At 53.5% G+C, this 21,378-nt stretch overlaps 1 protein-coding gene across 1 annotated transcript; it reads right to left on the bottom strand.

Annotated features, from left to right (window-relative positions):
• Nucleotides 1–2,046: 2,046 nt before the first annotated feature.
• On the bottom strand, nt 2,047–5,234 carry DMRTA2 (DMRT like family A2; the record flags this gene model as incomplete). Its single annotated transcript, XM_079698260.1, has 2 exons — nt 2,047–3,098; nt 4,619–5,234. The coding sequence occupies 2 exons, from the start codon at nt 5,232–5,234 to the stop codon at nt 2,047–2,049; spliced, it is 1,668 nt and encodes a 555-aa protein (XP_079554386.1).
• Between the last annotated feature and the right edge of the window lie 16,144 nt (nt 5,235–21,378).

A 21,378-nucleotide genomic window follows, 5' to 3' on the forward strand; every position in this document is an offset into this window, starting at 1 on the left:
ATCTCTCTCTTGCCCCATCTCTCTGCTCTCGCCCCTTCTCCCCCCACTTCCAGCTCCTCATCACCCTCGCACTTTATAACCAAACAGCCAAACCCCTTTCCAATTAAAGTGGAATTAGGCAACTCAATCAAATTAGTTCCCTATTAAAGCCCTTCTTTATTAAACCGTTTTCTTGTCCCTGCTATTAAGTTTCACCGCCTGGCGGAACTCGAGCCGGCCCCAGAAGTTTACCTTGGGAAGTCGCCGGCCCAGCCTAGGGGAGGGGACACCCTGTTTCTCGGAGAGGGGGAGTCACCCAGCCAGAAGCGGGAGGGACTCCGGGAGGCCGGAGACGGGTGTCGGCCCCGGAGCCGCCAATTTCCTCAGCTCCGCTTAAGGAGGGAAGGTAAAAAAGGGGCGCGGAGTGAGGTCGGGCTGGAAGGCGCGTCCTCACCGCCGCTCTCAGATTACACTGTCTAGGGCGAAGGCAGCGCCCCACCACCCCCAAAATAACCCCCAGGCCGCTGGCCTCTGTGAGAGAGCGGTCTTAGCCTTCCCTCCCCAGCCGCCGTCTCGGCTGCCGTTCCTTCCAAACCTGAACAGGGAGGCGCGCGGCGGGCGCCCAAATCTGCGCCCCGGGGAGAACGGGAACCCGGCCGCCGGTCTCGCAGGACTCCGGGGACCGAGAGCACTGGCAAGGCGACCCCTCCGCAACCCGCGCGCCCGAGCGGGGAGTGGGAGGGACACCAGGTCCCACAAGCACGGCGGGCGCCGCTCCTCCCGGAGTGCTGAGCGCGCGCCTCTCCCAGGCGCTGCAGGAAGTTTCCTCGCCCCGCACTCCCAAGGGTCGTAAGCACCCTCCGGACCTCGGTCAAGCTTCTCCCTGATACCGCGGTTCCGGCGAGGAATTAAGATTATCAACCCGGCCGCCCGAGAAGCGGGACGGGATTCGTTGATGTTTTCTTAGAAAATAACATTTATTTCTAGCTTATGTCTAGGCAAAGGAAAGCACAAAGTGAGCCATTCTCTGCAGCAGCGTTTTCCGCTGCCGGCCCTTCGGCCGAGGTGCCTGGCGAGTCCCGCGAGGCGGGGATGGGCCCTCCGGCGGGCGGTTCCGGCTCAGTCACGGGTCACTCTGTTCCTGCTTCAGTGCGCACCTAGACCGCTCCTTAGGGAGAGACAGGCCGCAGGCAAGAGGGGCGGGTGGGCAGGATTCGTCTCGAGTTTACAATATATTTAATCTATAAAACCTGATAAGTACAATGCGCGCATAGTCTAATTTTTTTCCGTTTTGTCCTTTTTTTTGCTTGTTTTTGAATATTTTTCACGTTAATACCGAGGTCACCTACAGATTACAATTAATAACTTAGAATTCCATTTTATAACATTATACACTGGCTTGTATATATATGTATAGTTTATATATAGATTTATACATATATAAAAACTCACACTGCACCAAGGAAACCCATGCTTATCGGCATAAGCAACAAAGAGAGCGACAAATACCGCAACGAAGAAAGTGCACCTTAGAACTTGTTTCTTTTTTTTTTTTACAATTGATATCGATATATATGTGTGTCCCAAAGACTCGACTCAGTGCCAAGAGATTTATACATCCTAAATTTATATTTGTTAGAGCGAATATTAAAAATTTTTTAAGGGAGGGGGAGACACAGAAGACAGACTCTCGGACTATCCTGCCAACCATTTGGGAGCGCGGGCAGGTGTGACGAGCATAGCGACAGGAGAGGCAGGAGCTTGCGCAGCGGCTGCAGCCTCTGAATTCTCAAGAATTCCCGGCCTTCTGAAGGGATGGGGAGCCTTGATGGGGTCGCGGGACGAGGATGGGGGTCTCACATCCCCTCCGAGAACATCTGCATCTGAAGCTGCTCCTCTTTGCTCAGCTCTCCCCACCCACCGTCCAAAACAAAACTGAAAACCACCTTGGAGCGAGAGGATCCCAGTCGGGGCGCAGAGAGCGCACCAGGCAAAGACGGGCCGGCAGCCCGCGGGGCAAGCCTGGGGTCCCTGTTTGGGTGCCGCCCGACTGCCGGGCCGCTCGCCCTACTGCTTCTCAGGGGCGCCATTGACCATGGGCCCGTACAGGCCGCCGCCGTAGGTAGGCTCCTTGTGCACAGCAGCGGCGGCGGCCGAGCGGTCGCGCATGAGATCACTGAAGGCGTAGTCCATGGGCGGGCGGAAGCCGAGTGTGGGCACCAGGCCGGCGGTGGAGTAGGGAGCCATGAAGGCCAGGCCGCGACTGTGCGCCGCCGCCGCCGAGTAGGCCAGGCGCAGGGGGCTGAGGCCGAGCGGCGCGCCTAGCGGGTAGGCGCCCGCGTCGGCGCCGAAGTGACTGGCGTTGGGCTGCAGTGGCGAGAAGGCCGAGCGGCTGCTCAGCGAGCCCAGCGCCCCGGGCGCCATGGCGCCGGCCAGCAAAGGTCTGTGGTGCGGAGGTGCGGCTGGGCCCGCCTGCAGCGGCGCGGGCAGCCCCGGCCCCCCGGCGGCCGCGGCGTCGACGCGGCCAGGCCACGCGTCATCCGCTGCTGCTACTGCCCCTACCGCGGCCTTATCGGGGGGCACGGCGGGGCCGAGCCCGGCCGCCAGGCCCCCGCGGTGGTGGTTCAGCACCTGCTCGATAGCCTGCACCACGTCGCCGCCGCAGCCCTGCAACACTAGCTCCAGGACACCCCGCCGGTGGCCCGGGAAGACGCGCGTCAAGATGTCTAGCGGCGTCCGCTGCCGTGGACCCGGGCCCCCGCCCAGCCCGGGCGCGGGCGCGGCCTCTGCCTCTTCTTTGTCGGCCTCGGAACCGGATTCTGAACCCAGAGGGCTGGCGGATCCCGGGCTGTCCTCCTCGCCGCCGCCTCCGGGGCCAGCGCTGCCTGGGCAGCTGCCACCTGCCTCCTTGGAGGCCCGGGCCAGGGGCGACCCAGAAAAGGACTCGCCGTCGCCGTTCTCCGAGCCCGAGCCCGCTCGCACCTCTGGGGACGATGTCCCGGGACCAGAGTCCGCGCCGTCGGGTGATAAGGGCTTTCCCGGCGGCGGCTGCGGGCTGCCTGCGCGGCCTGCCTGAAGCAGCGTCTTGGGGAATACGTCAAACTTCTGTAACTTGGCCTCTAGGAGGGGAGAAAGGGGTATGTAAAGGAGGGTTATCAGGGAAGTGACCGCACCCCACAGCACCAGAGCCCTTTGGAGTCCAGCTTCCTTTCCCTCTGAGCCTCACAACCCTCATTCACTGGCTCCAAAACCCTTCTTTCTTTTTCTTCCAGCATTCTTTCCCCTCTGAGCCCCTACAGCCCTGGCTCTTTCTCGGCCCCCAGAGCGCATTCTCTTTCTGTACCCAGAACCCCAACCACCTGTGCCCTGTAACCTCAGTGTCCAGTGACCCTCTTCCTACATCGGTGCCCAGTACCTTCACCCTTCCTAGTCTTGGCCTGCTCTGGAGAAGTGGCCTGACCCAGAGGTCAAACAGGAGCCAACACAACTTGCACCTGCACCGCACACTGTATAGAAGACCTCACTCCACCCCTGTGATTCCAAGAGCCAACCCAGCCCTGGGTGCTCTGTGGCCCTGGGCAGCACAGCCTGGAGGGGAATGCACCTTGGGCATTTACAAGATCCCAAGCCTCTCTACAGGCAAAAGTAGAGCCTCTATTTCTAATCCATCCTTTCCAAAATTAAGACCTAAGTGGGACTTCCCTGGCGGTCCAGTGGTTAAGACTTCACCTTCCAACGTAGGGGGTCCAGGTTTGATCCCTGATTGGGAGCTAAGATCCCACGTGCCTCCCGCCAAAAAACAAAACACAAAACAGAAGCAATATTGTAACAAATTCAATAAAAAGACTTTAAAAGTGGTCCACATAAAAAAAATCTTAAAAAAATTAAGACCTAAGAAGTTCTTCCCTCCCAAGCTGGAAGCTGAGTGAGCCCAGGCCTAATTCCGCACCCCCTCCCCCAAAAGCCTAGGGAGTCTCGAAGAAGAGGGTGCGGCCAGAGCCGGACAGGGAGTGCACTGGGAAGAGGAAAGGGGATTGAGAGAAGGGAGAGAGCGCGTACTCTGAGAAAAGGGAGGCGAGCGGGGAAGGAAGCTAGAAAGAAGGAGCAAGGCGGTTGACCAGGGAACATTAGGAACAGGAGAAATGGAATCCTGCGGGGGCGGGGGGGGAGTGGGGTGGGGAAGGAATTCGGCGTCTTCAGTACCTAGAGAAAGCGAAGCGGGGCGGGGGAGGGGACTTGGAGAGGGTCGGACTGCTGAAGAGAGTTGGGAAGGAGCGGAGGGATCTGCGGCTTGTGGAGAAGCGCAGAATGAAAGAAAAGATAGGACGCGTGGGTTCTCGCGCTGGGGAGCAGACCCAGCGAAGTGAGCAAGAAAGCTGGGACATGGCTGCGTTTGGGTAGAGGCAATAAGATTAAAGCGTTTACATTTGGGCCTGCGGTGAGAGAAAGGAATAAAGTGCAAATGCTTCAGAAAGGGGAGAAAGGAAAGTTTGTGTGTTTGTGCCTCAAATCGGGGGCTTGGTGCGCGGGCAACTCCACCAGGTGGGGTGTTTGGAGAACGCGATTCTACTCTTTCAGTACCGAGACAAGTCCCTGGGCCGCGCGCCCCTGAACCCCGTCCCTGCTCCCCTCTCCTCACCTGAGCTCCCCGCGCCCGCGGCGCCGCCTCCGGGCCCCGCGGGCGTTCCCGCTCCCGGCCCCCCACCGTCGGCGGCGCACACTGAGCCGAAGACCTCGTAGGCGGGTCGCGGCGGGATGATGCCGTTGGCGGCGGCCAGCGCCAGGCCCTCGGCAGTGCCGTAGAGGAGCTGTAACTCGCGCGCCTCGTTCTCTTCCTGCGCCTGTTGCCTGCGCAGCGCCACCTGCGCCGCCATGACGCGCTGGCGCTCGGCGATGAGCGTGCACTTGGCGCACAGGCAGTCCTTCCAGCGGCAGTAGCGCTTGTGGCCCTTGAGCGCAGACACCACGCCGTGGTTGCGGCAGCGCGCGCACTTGGGGGTCCGCGGGTACTTCTCCGCAGCCCGCAACAACAGCGGCGGCGCTCGTAGCAAGCCGCCCGCCACGCTCACAGGTAGCGAAGCGGCCGCCGCCGCCGCCGCTGCCACCGACGCCACCGAAGCCACGGGCGGCCCCGTCGCTGTCGCAGCCGCCGTCGCCGCGCCGGGTACGCTGGGCAACTCGGAGCGCAGCTCCATGGCAGGACCTGGCGTGGAACACCGTGGGAAGAGGGGAGAAACTTGCGGTGAGGAGCGCATGGTGCGCTAAGCTAAAGCGCACCCTGGAGGAATTCAGGTTTAGAGAGGGGCATTTCGGCAGCGGGAGGTTTGGCTAGCAGTTGCCGAATCGCTGGGAGGAGGTGCCTTTGGAGTCCCCTTGTAAATGTCCAGCTCCCCGACCCCACTCCCACCAGAGTTCTTATAACTGAATTATGTATTGGGTGTAAGATTTCATCTGAATCAGTGGTTCCACTGAAAAAAATTAAAAGACATATGAAGTTTGAAAGTCATTGGTTCAGATGAATGTAACACGGGTTTGGGAAAAAAAAAAAAAAGATCCCCCAGAGTTTAGCAGAACTGAGGTTAGACAGGCAGAGAGAAATGTTTGTTTGATGGGACTCGAATTAGAAAATTTTGACCCAACAGTTAGACTGATGCCAAGAGCAAAACAGGAAAACCCAAGGCGAAACGTTCAGTTTTGTAGAAGGGTGAAGAGGAGGGTAATATCAAAGCATAGAGTTCAGCTGGTTGGGCTGGAAGATTTTTTGCTGGTGGGAGCAGGAGAGTTGGAGAGAAAACTCAGGGACGAAAAAAAAAAAAAGCTCTAGGAAGTGGAGTGAAGGCTAGGAAACAACTCAGGGGCAAAGTTAGGCCCAGGGGCCCAGGGACCCGTGGAAATGTGGGGGTACAAGTTCCAAGGGGCGGGCCTCTAGGGGGGAAGAGAAAATGGTGTGGAGCGGAGTACAGGAGGCCTGGGGAGGTGGATTACAGAGGAAATGCAGTAGAAGGATCTTTCCTTCTATAGGCAAACCCAGCCCGAGGATTAGCTTGAGGGGCGAAGAAAACAGTGAGAAACAGGTAATATGGTGGTCTGGGACCCAGGGTCCACGCGGGAGAGAGGGGTGTGCGTGAAAAAAAAACCCCTCAGGCATAGGCTGGGCTTGGAGATGGAGTAAACCTGTGGCACAGTTTTTAGCCATGTAGTCTGGAGTAGTCGGGGAGGAAAAAGTATCTTGCAAAAGTTAAGCATTGCAGGAGGGAGAGCCTTTTAGCTGACCAACTCACCCGGCCTTCCCCTCCCCTCCCGGTTTAGGGATCCTGTCGTCAGACACGCCCTCTCCATTCTGGGGCACCGCGGGACCCCGCTCGGGAGCAGATTCCCAAGTTCTGGTCTCGGAGTTGGGTTCCTGGGACTTGAATGGCCCAGCAGGCACCACCGAGGCGTGGGAGTCGCCTCTGGAACTGGGTCTGAGAGGACGCAGGAGTCCCCCCTGCGCCGTGGCCTCAGAAGGCCCAAGCGGGCCCAACTCTAAGCTTCCGCCGCGGCCTCCTCTGGGTCCCCGGTTCCCCGCCTGAGCCCGAATCCTGGTGTCTCCACCCAAGAATTCTGGGCCCCGTTCCTTTGCGCGCTGCCTTCTTCCCTCAGGCCCCTCGAGCCGCGCAGTCCCTGAGGCCAGAGAGGCCCGGGCTTCATCAACAGGGGCGGAAGCCCGGGCCGCCTCCCCTGCCCTCCCTGCGGCCCTCAACTACCTGCCTTGGGCTCGGGGATCCTCCTCCGCGGGCGCTGCACGCGCCTCCCAGCTCCGCTCGCGACGCTGGCGCTCTCAGCCTCTTCCCCTTGCCCCCGGCCCCTTATCTGACCACGTCACCCTCCTTCAGTCACCATGTCCGAACTTCCGGACCCCCTCAGAACGCTGCGCAGTCCAATCCTTCCGTCGGAAATCGGAGCCGGGGAACCGTTTAGGGATCGACTGGCTGGAACCCACGACCCGGCCCTTGCCGCGTCGCGTCCCCTCGCGGAGCGCGCCGGACGCTGCACACAGTCTGGCCCCAGCTGCCAGGCGCTGCCAGACTCTCAATGAGCAGCTCACCAGCTCTATTGTTGCTCCTTAGGGCTCCATTAGACAGAATTGGCCAACAATGTGGCGCCTGCCATTGGCCAGGGGAGGCAGACGGCGCTCTGATTGGCCGGGCCCGCGCCCGGGGAGCCCCGCACTCTACAGTGTCCGAAAGATTCGAAACTCCAAAAGCTTCTCTGAGGGCCTCGGGGAGGGGAGGGGGCGCTCCAGGGAAGGAGTGGAAAAAAGTGGGCAAGGAGGAGCGTTGAAAATACCGTGACAAGTAGTTTCCGTGTGCCCGAGAGCGTGTGAATTGCGCCTAATTACCGTGTCGGGTGCGCCTCTAAGTAGACGTGTGTAACCCCTCGGTTTCTGGGGCGCGGGCTCCGCTGCGCCGCTCTCACTGGCCGGGGGCGCTTGGCAAGGTCAACCTCCCCAAGTAGCCCTGGCGGCCCAGGGCGGGATGGGGGCAGGTGACAATTTAATTACCGCGGTCGGGGTGGGGGTGGAATGGGAGCGCGGGGGTGGAGAAGGGAGGGTGCTCATGGCATAAATGCCAGGAAGATTTTTCCTCCATCCATCCAGCTCTGTTTCGGCATGCTCCCAAGTCCAACGCGTTTGGGGTAGTGGAGGCTGTTTTCCCCCCCTCCCCCCACGCCGCCTTTAAAAGGCAGATCCTTTATTTTAAAAGTCCTGGTACGATAGGCATCACGGAGGGTAAGTGTGGCTTGAGGATTTTCGTTTTTAAGGAGCCGGGAGAGGAGAAATGAGATAGCACTTCCTGTCGGCGCCCGCCGGGGCAGTGCGCTCTGCGCCTTTCCTTTCCCAGCCCCTCTAACCCCGTCCTTCTGCCCATTTTTCTCTTTCCTTTCCTCACTTCTGCAGCATCTAGATATCTTTTCCGTCGTGGTGGGATTCTTTTCGTCGTTGTTTTAAGTTAACAATTTGATTTTCTTTTTTAAACGAAAGTAAAAAGTGGCTTCTCTCTGTCTCCCTATATCCTCTTGGACGCAGGACGCACATCAGTCTGCCTGTTCTTCCGGTCCAGAGACAAGGTCGCCGCGGGCCCCAGTGAGTAGTTTTAACTTTCTCCTTACCCTCCCGTCCTGACGTCACGGCTCTGAGGAACAGCTCGGTGCGCAGAGGAGGTAACAGTTTCGGATTTTGTTTCCCTCTTGAATGGCAACATCTGGAATTAATGCCGCGGTCCTCAGGCGGGATCGCCTCGGGTTTCTCTCGCTGTGATTCTCTTTCCCTTTACTTTCTGTCTTTTCCTCGTTCTAATGTTCTCTCACTCATTTTTCTTTTCTACTTTTCTCTCTCTCCTTCAGAGTAAAGAAAATTCGTTTAATTCATGAGAAAAAATGAGTTTTCCAGTCGTTCTCCCTCCACTCCCGACCAAGGGTTGCCGCGTTGCCCTTTCGAACTTCCAGGGCCCCCAGGCTCTGGCCCGCGCCAGCCGGGGCTCGGACGTACTGGGCGTGCAGACTCGGCCGGGGGCCTCGGAACGCAGCCCCTTCCACTTGGCAGGTCTACTGCTGCCAGCCCGAACGCCTCTTACGCCGGGGGCTGGGGATTGGGGTAGGAAGGCGAGACAAGCGAGGCCCCACCGCACAGCGCGGGACCTCGCGCAGGTTCCTCGGCGAAGCCAAACCGAATACCGGGGCGGGGAGGGGGTGGTGCGCGCAAGAGCCAGGCAGATTCGGACAGATTGCTTCCAGAAAGTTGACCAGGGCCGCGCGCAGCGTGCTCAGACCTTGACAGTCTGCGATAAGGCTAGAAACCCGGCTGTTCGCTCCTAGCAAATTCCACTCGCTGGAGCCTGAGAACGTGTTTGGGAGAGAGAAAGGGGCCAGCTCCCGCTGGGTCTCCCGCATGGACTGAGGGTAAGGGAATGAGTCTGGGATAAAAATCCTTTAGGAGCGAAGGACCCAGACCCCACCTTCCAACAACTTGAGGTTATGAGATCAAGGAAATCTATGCGTTAACTGCACCCTGGCAGGGCAGTGGGTGGAGGAGAGACGACAGAATCCGGCGCCTCCTCCCAGAGCTACCTTGGATAAAGTTTTCGAGACATTAATTTAAACCCCAAACGAAATGAACAATAGAAATCTGCCTAGCTTCCGGAGGGGCGTTGGCCCAAACACCCCTCTTCTCACTTGAGGCCAGGCCACTGTGAGATCCCCCCAGTCCGGTCCCAGTGATCCTGCGGCAGCCAAGCGTCAAGCCACAGGATTTGGGATCCCCGCGTTTTCCCGCTGGCATAGAAGGAATCTCATTTTCTTAAGTTGGGGAGAGGACACATCCTGGAACCCAGCCCAACCAGAGGGAACCTGCCCACCCCTAGAGCAGTCACCTCCCTCCTTGGGATCACAGCCCAACAGGTCCAGGACCCACAATCTTTCTTTTGATATCCCCGAGGTTCTGATGTCCCCCCTGCTCATGGGAGTGAATGTGCCATGGAAGGAGTCAAAGTAACCGTCCTTGGTCGAAGTCACTGCACTCACACCTCCATAGGCCACTCTGAGCTAGTCCTGATTTGGCCTGTGCTCTCAGAGGGGAGCAGACCAGAAGGGGGTGGCTGGACAGAGCTGCCAGCGGTGGGGAGAGCATGCCCAGACTGAGGCATTAGGGGCTACGCCCTGACACACACCAGAATGTGGCTTCACAGCTGGACACACGGTCTGCACGTGTGACCTCATTCTGCACAAGTCTTGGACACACCTCGTACCTGCACGGAGTGTCCGCCCAGTGGGTGCATGCATCTCTGATGCTGCTCTCCCACCCGAGAGGATCCCTTCGGAAAGTTTGATGGACTTCACAGCACTCTCATAAGCATGTCCTTATTCTGAGACATTCACTCGGTGAGTGACCTCTCACCCAGGTGTTCACAGATTCCCATCTCGGTGGCTGAACACCAGACCGGAGCATATGCTCGTGCACTTGCGCCATCGCTCGTCCACGGACCTAACCCTACCCGAGGGCCTTGCGGGCCGCTGGACCCTGAGCAGAGAAAGCCAGACCTCCGGGACAAATGAAGTGGCTGAGGGCAGAAAGCCCATCTTCACAGAGTCACACACATACACACTCACTCATGCACGTCCTCCTGGCTCAAACTCATTTGCTTACGCCTCTGCCGTGCCAGGGTGTGAGGGCCCCGGGGGAACACTCTGAGCAACGAAAATCCACCTCCTTCATGTCTGAGACTGGTCCCCAACCCTCGCCCCTGCCCAGGCAGTGGTGGGGTACAAAGGGATAGCCCTGCTGGAGACCCAGGGTGAGGCCGGGGCTGGGGACTGAGGGTGTGGAGGGGGCTGGAGGCGCGGCGCGGTGGCGCAGAGTAGGAGCAGGGCCGGGGGCGCTGGTGGGGAGCCCGGGTGGCATTGACTTTTGCGCTGTTTGCCCGCGGCCTCGGAGCAAGCAGACGCCATCTGTTTGCCGGCTGCGGCGCGTCGCGTTTAATTACCCTCCCGGCAGCCTAATAGAGATGATATTAAACTAAATCTTTCTGACATTAAAAGTAATTATCCTCAAACCAGTGGCTCCGGGACGGAATCGCCCCTCCCATCCCTACCCCTCCCCTGGCCGCGCCAGATTCCGTTAGTTTGGCTGAAACTCCTTACCCGGAGGGGGGCGTGGAGAAAAGAGGGAAGGTGCCTTTGGGAGGATTCTCCGCGGGCCGCCCCAAGCACGCTGTTTCTTGAACAACCACGGACGCTCTTGTGCATACGACACGCGCGTGGATACTCACACACCTGTATACGCATAGACACACAACGACATTTTCCTCCGGATCAACTCTCGAGCCACGTTAAGATGTCAGCCGCGTGCACCCCCAGATGGACAGGGAGAAGCGCAGCCTGGCTTGCAGTGCAGGTCCCCAGCCCGCTAAAACGGCTTTTGCGTGGTCAAAGCCACAGGTCCGGCCTAGGCCAGGACCAAGGACCCAGGTACAACTTTGCAGCCAGAAAGACCCTCTGCCATCGTGGCGCTTGACTTCTCAGGCGCTCTTCCTGGGAGGGACCCTGCGCCTCGCCCTTCCTTCACAGTGTCTTAAGTCGCACCACGCCCTGTCTCTGAGAGGCAAGTCCAGTTAGCCCACTTGACAGGTGAGAAAACAGACTCAGAGAAGTGAGGCGACTTGACCCACATCTTACAACTAGTACAGGACAGAGCAGAATTCGAACCCAGGCGTACCAGGGGAGGCCCCTACCCAAGGCCCAAGTTCTGCCGGGGTCTAGGCGAGGCCTCGGGCTGGATGCGGGGGACGGATGTCTGGCCTGAGGCCCCTCTCGGAACACTTACCTCGCGACCCCGCAGGACCAGTCCCTTCCCCGGCTCTCCGCCCCCAGGGAAGGAGTGGGCCGGGGCCCTAGCTGAGGGCGGGGGAGCCAGGGCATCCACGCGGGGTGCGCGGCCGGAGCCCCAACACAGAGCCACAGCAGCAGCCCTCCTTTGGATCCAGCCCCGGTGTCTGCAGGTCACGCGCAGGGGAGGCGGCCGCCCAGGGTCGCCAGGCTTCCTGTCTCCACATCCTTCTCGTTGAGTGCATCTGAGCCTGGGACAAACGCGCAGAGTGGTGTTCATTGCTCAACTACTTGCTTCTAGTTTTGAGCGCCTACTGTGTACCGCTACTCTGCTAAACGCTTGGTGTGTGCTGTCTTGCTTGGTAGGCAGTCCTTGGGGGAGGTGTGACTATCCGCGTTTCAGGGTTGAGTCGGCGAGTTTCCAAGGTTCAGCGAGGCAACGTAACTTGCCGGGGTTGCAGTGCTGCTGAGCCTAGAGGAAGAGAGGCACCCAGATCCCACTCCCACTCTCAGGCATTTTTCTTCTCACCTTCAGTTCTGGGCGGGTAGGAGCAGGCCTGGGGGCTTTCAGCCGATTCGATTCCATTCAACTTGATGATTATTCATGAAAACGTGAATACTGGTCATTCATTCATTCATTTCACTAATATTGAGCACCTAGTATGTGCCTGGCCCTGAGGACTGGAGATAAATCAATCGTGATGGGCCCTTAAAGAGCTCGTTGGCCAGTTGTGGACACAGTCATCTGTCAATGACCTCACAGTGAGAAAAGGGCTGCGGTGGGAGTGGGCAAAGAAGGGTCAAGGGACGCTTCTGAAGAAAGGAACCCCTGATGCAAAACGTCAGGTTTCCCAAATGGAAACATTATTATTGCCTGTTCTGATAAGTAAAACATTATAAAACATTTCACACATTTCAGCAAAGAATATCTGGAATATATATATTTCTGTGTGCCTACATTTACAAAAATATACTTTTTGTTACTTGCTTTTTAATTTACAAATATAAGCATTTTTTCTTATCAGTCAATATATCTGCATAATCTTTTTTTTTTTTTTTTTTTTTTTTTTTTTGCATTACGTGGGCTTCTCACTGCTGTGGCCTCTCCCGTTGCGGAGCACAGGCTCTGGACGCGCAGGCCCAGCAGCCATGGCTCACGGGCCTAGCCGCTCCGCGGCATGTGGGATCTTCCCAGACCGGGGCACGAACCCGTGTCCCCTGCATCGGCAGGCGGACTCTCAACCACTGCGCCACCAGGGAAGCCCTGCATAATCTTTTAAAAGAATTGCTATGAACTGTAGGTACATTGTATGAATGTACCCTAATTTATTTAGCCAATTCCCTATTAATAGGTATTTAAGTTTGTTTCCAATATTTGCTGTACTGAAAAAATGCTACAATGAACATCCTTTGTGAACTTGCCTAATTATTTTCTTAAGATAAATTCCTAGAAATAAGATTGATGGTCAGAGGGTCAGAGGCTTTTTTTTTTTTTTTTTTAAGGTTTCGATAGCTACCTGTCAGCCCTCAGGAAAAGTTGTATCAATGAACACACTCAACAGTAGTGCATCTGCTGATCTTTTTAATCTTTGCCAGTTCAAGCAGGAAAAATGTATCTTATTGTCACTGTAATTTTCATTTCCTTAGTGATTCCTTAGTTTTTCCTATATGTGTTGGTCACTCATGTTTTTAAAAAATCTATATATATCTTTGCTTATTTTTCTAACGTATAGTTTCCCTTTTTCTTAATTTGTAATAGCTGTTTGTATAGTAAAGGCAGCAGTATCCTCTTATATGGACATATGCTGCATTTCTCCATTTTTGTTTTTGTTGATCCTGTTTTGTTATTGTTATACCAAAATTAAAATTTTTCATGTAGTCAAATCTGTCATTTTTTCTTTATAGATTCTATTTACAGGTCATACTTAACAAGGGTTTTTCAAATCCAACTTTCTAAAGGCATTCTTATATTTTATATTAGAGCTTTTAAAATTATTTACATTTATATCTTTATTTGAAATTAATTTTGGTGGAATATGTGAAGTTTGTGATTTAATTCCCCCCCCCCACCAATGATTTGCCTGTTATTACAGCACTACTTAATAACCCACTCTGTCCCCACTGACCAGATACCTACACTGCATTCTCAGGTGAAATTAGGTCCTCTCAGTGCTTTCTCATCTAGGGAGCTATTTCCTTTTGCACTAGTATCATATTTTAATTATTGTAGTTCTGTAATACTTTGAAGGGCAAGTCACCTTCTGATTCCTGATTCTTTTTTTTTTTCTCCAAAATTCTCATGGATGTTTTGGAAAAACAGTTTTCTGAATAAATATGTTAGAATTTTTAAGGCTAGTTCCAAAAAGAAAGTGAAGTTTAAAAAGCCCTTTGGAAAGTTGGTTTAACTGCCTTTAGAAATTAATTTGAGGGAGATTATACGTCTTCACAGTATGGTATTTTTCCATCTAGGACCCAGAATGACTTTCACTTATTCACAACTTTTATGTCTCTTTGTAAATTTTGTCATTTTGTTCCTATAGTTCTGTTCCTTAAGCATTCCTTGGCACTTTATGTGGCTATTGTGAATGGAATCTTTTCACTCATTACAACGTCTAACTGGTTATGATAGGAGCAGAAGAAAGTTATGGATTACAGTATACTTATCTTGAAACCGGCCTCCTTTCTGACCCCTCCCCCTTTTAAATTAGTTCTCACAGTTTCCTGGAGCTGAGTTTGGAAGGACCTGGAATTGACCAGGCCGAGGAAGGGAGGGAGAGAGAGAGGCGATTCTGCCCAGACAAAACGGTGCAAAGGCCCAAGTGATTTGCAGGTCCTCCTGGGACTTTGGGGACGGTGTGTACACGCAGGGTGGTCTTCTTTGGACCTTCCTTCTCCTGGCCTCCATCTCCCAAGAGGGCCTTTGGAAACAGCGATTCCGGGAATCAGCCCTGGGGCCGACCCGCCAACCAGACTCCCCGCCATCCAGACTCGCGACTCGGGAGCCACCGCTGCTGTGACCCCCTCTGGGCTTGCCTCCCGGCCACACTGGAATCAGACTGCCTGGAGGATGGCAGTGGTCTGGCTACCGCATTTGGGGGGAAGAAAATGCGAAGAGGAAGGGCATTAGGGCTCGGTTCTTGGGCCGAAATCAGCCGGGTTTGAGTCCTGACCCTGCTTCAGAAGTGGAGGGACCATCTGTCAGCAGCCTGTAATCCCCAGGTCACTGACCAAAATGAAGACATGAGAGAGGGGTGTGGCTTGGAGGGAGAGACCTAATCCATCCTCGCTGGCAGCCTCAGACTCCCCCCGCCCCCCGGGCCTATCTCCCTCAGATAAAAGAGCTCTCCTACTCTGACTTCCACCACCACTGCCCTGGGACTGCCCAGTCTTCTTTCATACTGTGTATGGTGGGTGAGTTCCAAGCTGCATGACTGGCTCAGGACTGGATACTGGTTGGCCTGGAGCCCAACATGTTCACTCTCTTCCCTGGCCAGGGCAGTGGCAGGGTTGGGGTCGGGAAGCTGGCTCACAAGTAGGCCCTTTTGCCCCAGTGGGTGGTTCAGACTCCAGGCTTGGGGTGGCAACGAGGTACAGACACCCCCTCCTGGTTCCCAGGCCCAGGCCAGTCAGTTACCTGGGAAACTTCTACTGGCTCTTTAGCACGCAGCCCCTTGGATGCCCCCTGTACTTGTCAGAGGTACCGTCCGCATAGGCTGACCCTGTAAGCTCTCCGAGTGCCTCTGCATTGCCCCCTCTCTCAAGCCATGCAGCCACCCATCTTCATCTCCAATTCATACTGAAGGAAACTGAGAGAGGAAGTGACTTTCCCAGGGTCACACAGCTGGGGCGGGGGGTGAGGATGAGAACTGTTCTTTGCATCTACAGAAGAGACTGGTTGGAGACTTGGAGGTGGAGTTGAGGCCACTTCCTTCACCCCCATTTCTCTGAACTGATCCCCTGGGGATGGGTAGAGGAGGGGTGGAGGAAGGTGTTTGGAGCCTCTTTTCTTGGGGGTTTCTTCACTCCCTTCTGTGCACCTAGAACCCCCCTTCGCCCCTCAGGACTGACCACACTGTGCCCTCACTGCCAGGCAAGAGTCTGGCACCACCCTTCATGTATCCCCAGTACCTCTGGTCACAGGGCCTGGCTGAGCAGGGCTGCCAGTGTGGAAACAGACCTGGGCTGGAGTCCTGCATTTGTCACATTTCCTCCTACCTAAGATGGGAGTAAAAACAATGCTTTCATGGGATCATTGTGAGGCTTCAGTAACACAATTGATGTAAAGTCCTCAGTGTCTGACACGTAGCAAACACTCAGGTATATTGGGTATTATTATTTGTTAGCGGTTGTTGGATGAATGATTTCCTCTCTTTGCCTGCAGAGAGGAAAACCGTTCCTTTCTTGGTACCTTTTTGCCTCCATTAGAAGGAAGACTGGGGAGCTGGGAGCTGGTGACAGGAAGTGCCTCTGCACTTGAACCATAATCTGAAAACTCCCTCAGAATCAGAATTCTGATGGATTTGCATGGCTCAGAGATCTTCTGGCAGGCCCGGGGTATCTCCCTCCCTCCCCACTCCACCGACCACCTTCTCCAGGGGCTCCATTAACCAGAACATGTTTGTCACAAAGCACAAAGCACAAAGTGGTACTGTGTCAGTAAGAAAGGAGCAGCCCAGCCCAGGGCCCACCCCCAGCCTCCGGAAGCATCCCCCACTCCTCTCTTCTCCTCCACTATTTGGAGCACACCCTGGCAACTGCTGGTTCTTAGTGGGGCTCCCCAAAGGCAGGGGCTGGGCTCTGTGCCCCCGTGGCACAGTACCACTTTTATTCCAGAGAATCTGTTCTTCTCTCTGTGTTCATGACCTCCCATAGCATATAAAAAACTCATAAAATGCACCCCTTTTTTATATGAAGAAACTGAGGCATGTAGGCAACAGCTGTGCAAGCCAGTTCCCCACTGATACTTGGTGTAGTTGAAGGCATGCCAGAAAGGAGGCCTTGGCCAAGTCACTTCAGTGCTCTGGTCCTCCATTTCTTCATCTGTAGAATGAGAAAAGGTAGACCTGCTGGATTTGGAAATGCTCTGAAATGAGAAATGACTATGCAGACCCAGCTAGGAAGAAGACGATTCCCATGTGGGATGCTCCATCCAGCTGAGGCCTTGGCATCCACCTCTGGAAATAGAGCAAAGTTCCTGGCCTCCACACCTGGTTTCCCTTGCATGTGCTTCCACCCAACTCCCAAAACACAGAAAAATTTCAGTAAGACTCTCTTTGTTGCCAACTCCTCAGGAAAGTCCTATGCAAATGTTACCAGTGTGTGCTCAAGTAAGGCAATAACATTTCCAGGGGCCTGGAGACCCGAGCCCAGAGGGGCAGGCTCCAGTCTGATCTTGTAGGCTGCTTACCTTCTCAAACTCTGGGATCTGACTGTTGGGCTTGGGTGGCCCCATTCATTACAGAGCGGACTCTGGCCAGAGCTCCTAGATGGGCTTCACCCCTCTCCAGAAGCCCTCTGACTGCCCGGACTAGGGGTCTCCTCTGGGTTCCCACAGCTCCTGGAACTCCTCTAGCATTGACCACACTGCCTTGAAGTTGGTAGTCCCACCCCAGCCTGGGAATTCTGGGCCAAGGGTAGAGGCTGAGAATCAATGTTTAACAAAAAGCCTAAATGATGAATGGATGGATGAGTCAAAACTGACCCAATCTCCATATGGAAAAGGGAACTTAAAAGTACTTAAATTAAATGCTGGTCTGATGAAAATGCATGGTGGGAAAAAACATTTACCTTGGAGTTAGACAGGGTTATGTTATATAGTAGCTATGAGATTTGGGGCAAGTGATTTAACCTCTCTAAGCCTCAGTTTATTAATGTAAGAGACAGGGATCGTATGTTCCACCTCAGAGGGCAGTTCTGTAGTTCATTCATTCGTATAACATTTACTGTCTGTGCCCTGTGCCAGGCCCAGTGGGGACAGACCTGTCATGGTCTCCAGGGGAGACTTCTGTGCATATAATCACAGTAATGTCATAAGTGTTCTACTAGGGGTAAACACGGGGATTAGAAGGGGCCCTAACTTGTCCTGGGGATTCCATGAGGCTTCCTGGAGGAGAAGTAGTGGGGTGGAGTGATAACTGCCTTAATTCTGGAGCCAAACTGCCTGTGTTTGAATCTGACTTCTTGGTTTACTAGCTGTATGACCCTGGGCAAATTACCTACCTAATCTCTTGTGCCTCAATTTGCTCACCAATAAAGTGGGGAGAGTAATAGTTCCTACTTCATGGGATTGTTGTGAGGAATAAATGAGTTCAGCAGACATGATATAAATGTTCACTCTCTTACCAACAGCCATTTATCAAGCACCTACACAGTGCCAGGCCCATGCTGAGGGATAAAACAACAAATCAGGTTGACATGGACTCTACCCTCATGGAGTTTATACTTTAGGTAAAATCTGAATTGAGTATCAAAGTACAAACTGCCTCTTATCTAAGGAAAGTTTGGAAGAGCAGAGAGCAGAGGAAGGAACTCAGGCTGCTGACATTTCACAGGCAAGCAGAACAGGAAAACTAGAGGGGACAGGGGGGGAACTTTCAGAGAGGTGGGAGGAAAACTAGGGAAGTGTGGCATCCTGGAAGGCAGAGGGGAGTGTGTGGGAATGTTTATTATACTCTATCATCTGCGGGCTAGAAGTCACAGCTACTGAAGCAGCTCACGGAGGGAGCCTCACTGATGAGGGGAGACAGAGCCGGCATGAGGGTTGGGCTCAGATCCCGACTGGAAAGGTCAGCTTCTCTCCCTACCACTGCATGTCTCTGGGACAGTGACATAATTTCTCTGAGCCTCAGTTTTGCTAACTGTAAAATGAGGACATTAACAGTAGTGACCTCACAGTGTTTCTGAGGCAGCTGTGGGAGGACAGGGCATAAAGCCCCCAGCACAGTGCAGGGCTTACCTGGGGGCTCAACACCAATTCCCTTACTCTTTGTCTCTCCTCACCAGCTCCAGCTCCAAGCAATTAACCGCTTCAGTAACTACTGGGTGCACGACTGCTACGTGCCAGACCCTGGGCTGGCTAGGGGAATAAACAGACGACTACGACCTGGCTCTGCCCTCACAATGTTCCCAGATAAGCCGGATGTTAGAGATGGAAGTGACCACCTTATTGGTACATGACCATCATTGTTTCTTTGTTTGAATTCAGTTAATAAGCACAAATTTACTCTGTGCTTACTATGTACTAGTCATTTCACTAGGCCTTAAGGATATGAAGTGACTCAGACTCTTTGGGGAGCTCACAGCCTGGGGGTGGGGGAGGGAGGACATGAGAGCTGAGAGTTACAGTTCAGAGCAATCCAGTGCTTCAAGAAAGTCAATACAGGGCTGAAGACTCACAGCACAGGCACCTAACCTGGAGAGTGTGCAGAGGGTGTGGCAATGGTTGGGGAAGCCATCTTGGAGGAAGTGAAGTCTGAACTGAAAGTGAAGGCTGGATGGATGGTGGTAGGAGTCTAATGGTGATGGAAGAGCGCTCAGGGCAGAGGGAATAACGTGCAAGGACAGAGGTGATAGAAAGCTGATGCCTTCAGGAAACTGTAAGGTAGTTCAGTATGTGTGTTGAGGGTATGGCTGGAAATACAGATGGGGAGGGAGGTAGGGAACAGATGACAGGAGTTTTAAATCCAAGCTGAGTTTGGATTTTATTTGGAGGGCAATGGGAAGCCTTTGTGGGGATCGAAGCAGGGGTGTAGCATGGTGAGGCAGGTGTTGTAGAAAGCTGTTTCTGACAGCTAGGTGGAGACAGGTCTAGAAGAGAAGGGACTGGAGAAAGGGAGATCAGTTAGGATGTGGTTTTATAACCCAGGTGAGAAATGATAACGGTCTGGAGGGAAGAAATGTCAGTGGGACAAAGGATGAAGGAGTAGGGAGTGGAGTTAGGAGATGTCAGAGGCAGAAGCTATGGGAACCTTCTTAAATCACTGCAAGTACTTAAAAATAAAAGGCATTGCTTAAATTCTGGCTCTTGACACACTGGGGAGTGAGTCATTTTTGGAAAGCTGAGTTTTCTATAAAACTGACTTTTTATCCCTTTTAGCATCCTCCAACATTTAAAGATGTTGTTATTGTAATTACTATTTGAAATGCCTTAGTTATGTCATAATTTCCTTGAAGGTAGCACTGCATCATCATAAACACAGCAGGAGCTTTGGAGTCAAAGGTCTGGGCCCGACTCTGCTCTGCTCGTTACTAGCTGTGGAACTTGGGCAAGTCACTTCACCTCTTTGAGCCTGTTGCCTCTTCAAGATGGGGTCAAGATCACTCACCCAGCAGGTTGTTGTGGGGTTACAGGAGGTAACATATGTAATGCTCTGAGCATGGTACAGGGCTTATCCTGAGTGCTCAGCAAGTTAGTCCTCCTCCCCCTTCCTCCTTCCCATCATGCCCCGGGCTGATCCTTATGGACACCAGTAATGCAGTGACACTTTGTGCAGGGCTCTTCGACCTTCCCTGAAGGGCCCTAGGGCAGTGCTCCTGGATTTCTTGTAACCGCTTTTCATGTTTTCTGTGTCTTCCCCCATAAACTTCCACTTCTCACTGCTGTCATCACCCATTCTCTTTTCCTTTTGTAATCTCCTGAGTTTGCAGACCAGACAGTAGTTGTTCTAACTGCTTTACATGTTAGCTAACAGTTAAGTGTTAATTCATTGAATCTCTACAACTTTATCAACCAGGTACTGTTATTAGCCATTTTATAGCTAAAAAGCTGAGGCGTAGGAAGGTGAGGTGACTTCCCAAGGGCATACGAGTAAGTGGAGGAGTGGCTTGAACCCAGGCAATAAGGCCCCAGAGGCTACTCTCTTAACCACACATTATGTCACCTCTCAAAACCGAGAACCACAACTAATAGAGAGTCTGCAAACTAAGAGTTAATGGACTGAAGACTGGAGAGCAAGTCTCTTTTTTGGTGTTTCCTTTCAGAGCACACTTTCAAAATGCAAGAGCTATATGGCCAGTTGGGCTTGTTAAGGGTTATCTTCCAAAGCAGATTATGTGAGACAAGGGAGAAGCACTAAATGTAGAGAGAGGTTCAAGGCAAGAAAGCCTAGTTGTTGCATCTCACCCTCTTTGTGGCTTTTAGATTAAAAAAAAAAAAAGGCTTGATGAGAAGAAGAATGGACAAATTCAACTTCCCAAATGGTCTGATGTTGTTTGCATAATGTAAGTGGTGGCTGTTAAATTTTGGCGGGTCAACTGAACCCACTGAGAATCTGAGAAATACAGACACCCCTCCTAGAAAAGTACACATCTAACTTTTTGTATACAATTGTAGGGGATTCTAAGATCCATTCTTGGACATGAAACTTAGAGGTTCTTTATAGAATAGTTGTGGCCCTGAAAGTCAGAGCCTGGGGCTTGAGTTCTGATTCTTCTACTGACATTGTGTGACTTCAGGCAAGTACCTACCCTCTGAGCCTCATGTACAAAGATGGAATGATCATGCCTGCCCTGCTTCTCTCACGGCAGTGGACTGTGATGATGGGTGTGGAAGGCGTGGTAAACTGCAAAGTGCTGTGTGAATGTTATCAGGGCACTGAGGCTCAGAGAAGTTACTCACCTTAAGGTCACACAGCTATTAAGTGGCAGAACCAAGTTTCAAACTGAAAGACACGGAGGTCTCTGGAATATGTGTGTGTGTGTGTGTGTGTGTGTGCACACGTGTGTGTAGATCTGCCTCCAAGAATTTTAAAAAGGATCAAATGGGCTAATGCATGTGGAAGGGTCACTTGGACTATAAAGTGCAATGCCCATGTGAGTTACTCCCCGACTGAATTCAGGATTCCATGTCCCATCTGCCTGTGGGATCCAGGACTGGTTGGATGAGGGGCTGAGAGGGACGGTGGAAGTGTGCCAATCAGAGATGCTTGCTTATGACAATTAAGACCCTTTCTCACAACCAAATGAACAACTTTTATGCTTTTGGGGAAATCTGCCAGAGCTCTGCAACCTCTTTAAAACCCATGTCATTGACCAGCACAC

Source organism: Hyperoodon ampullatus (assembly GCF_949752795.1).
Source record: "Hyperoodon ampullatus genome assembly, chromosome: 2".
Lineage (NCBI taxonomy): Eukaryota > Metazoa > Chordata > Mammalia > Artiodactyla > Ziphiidae > Hyperoodon > Hyperoodon ampullatus.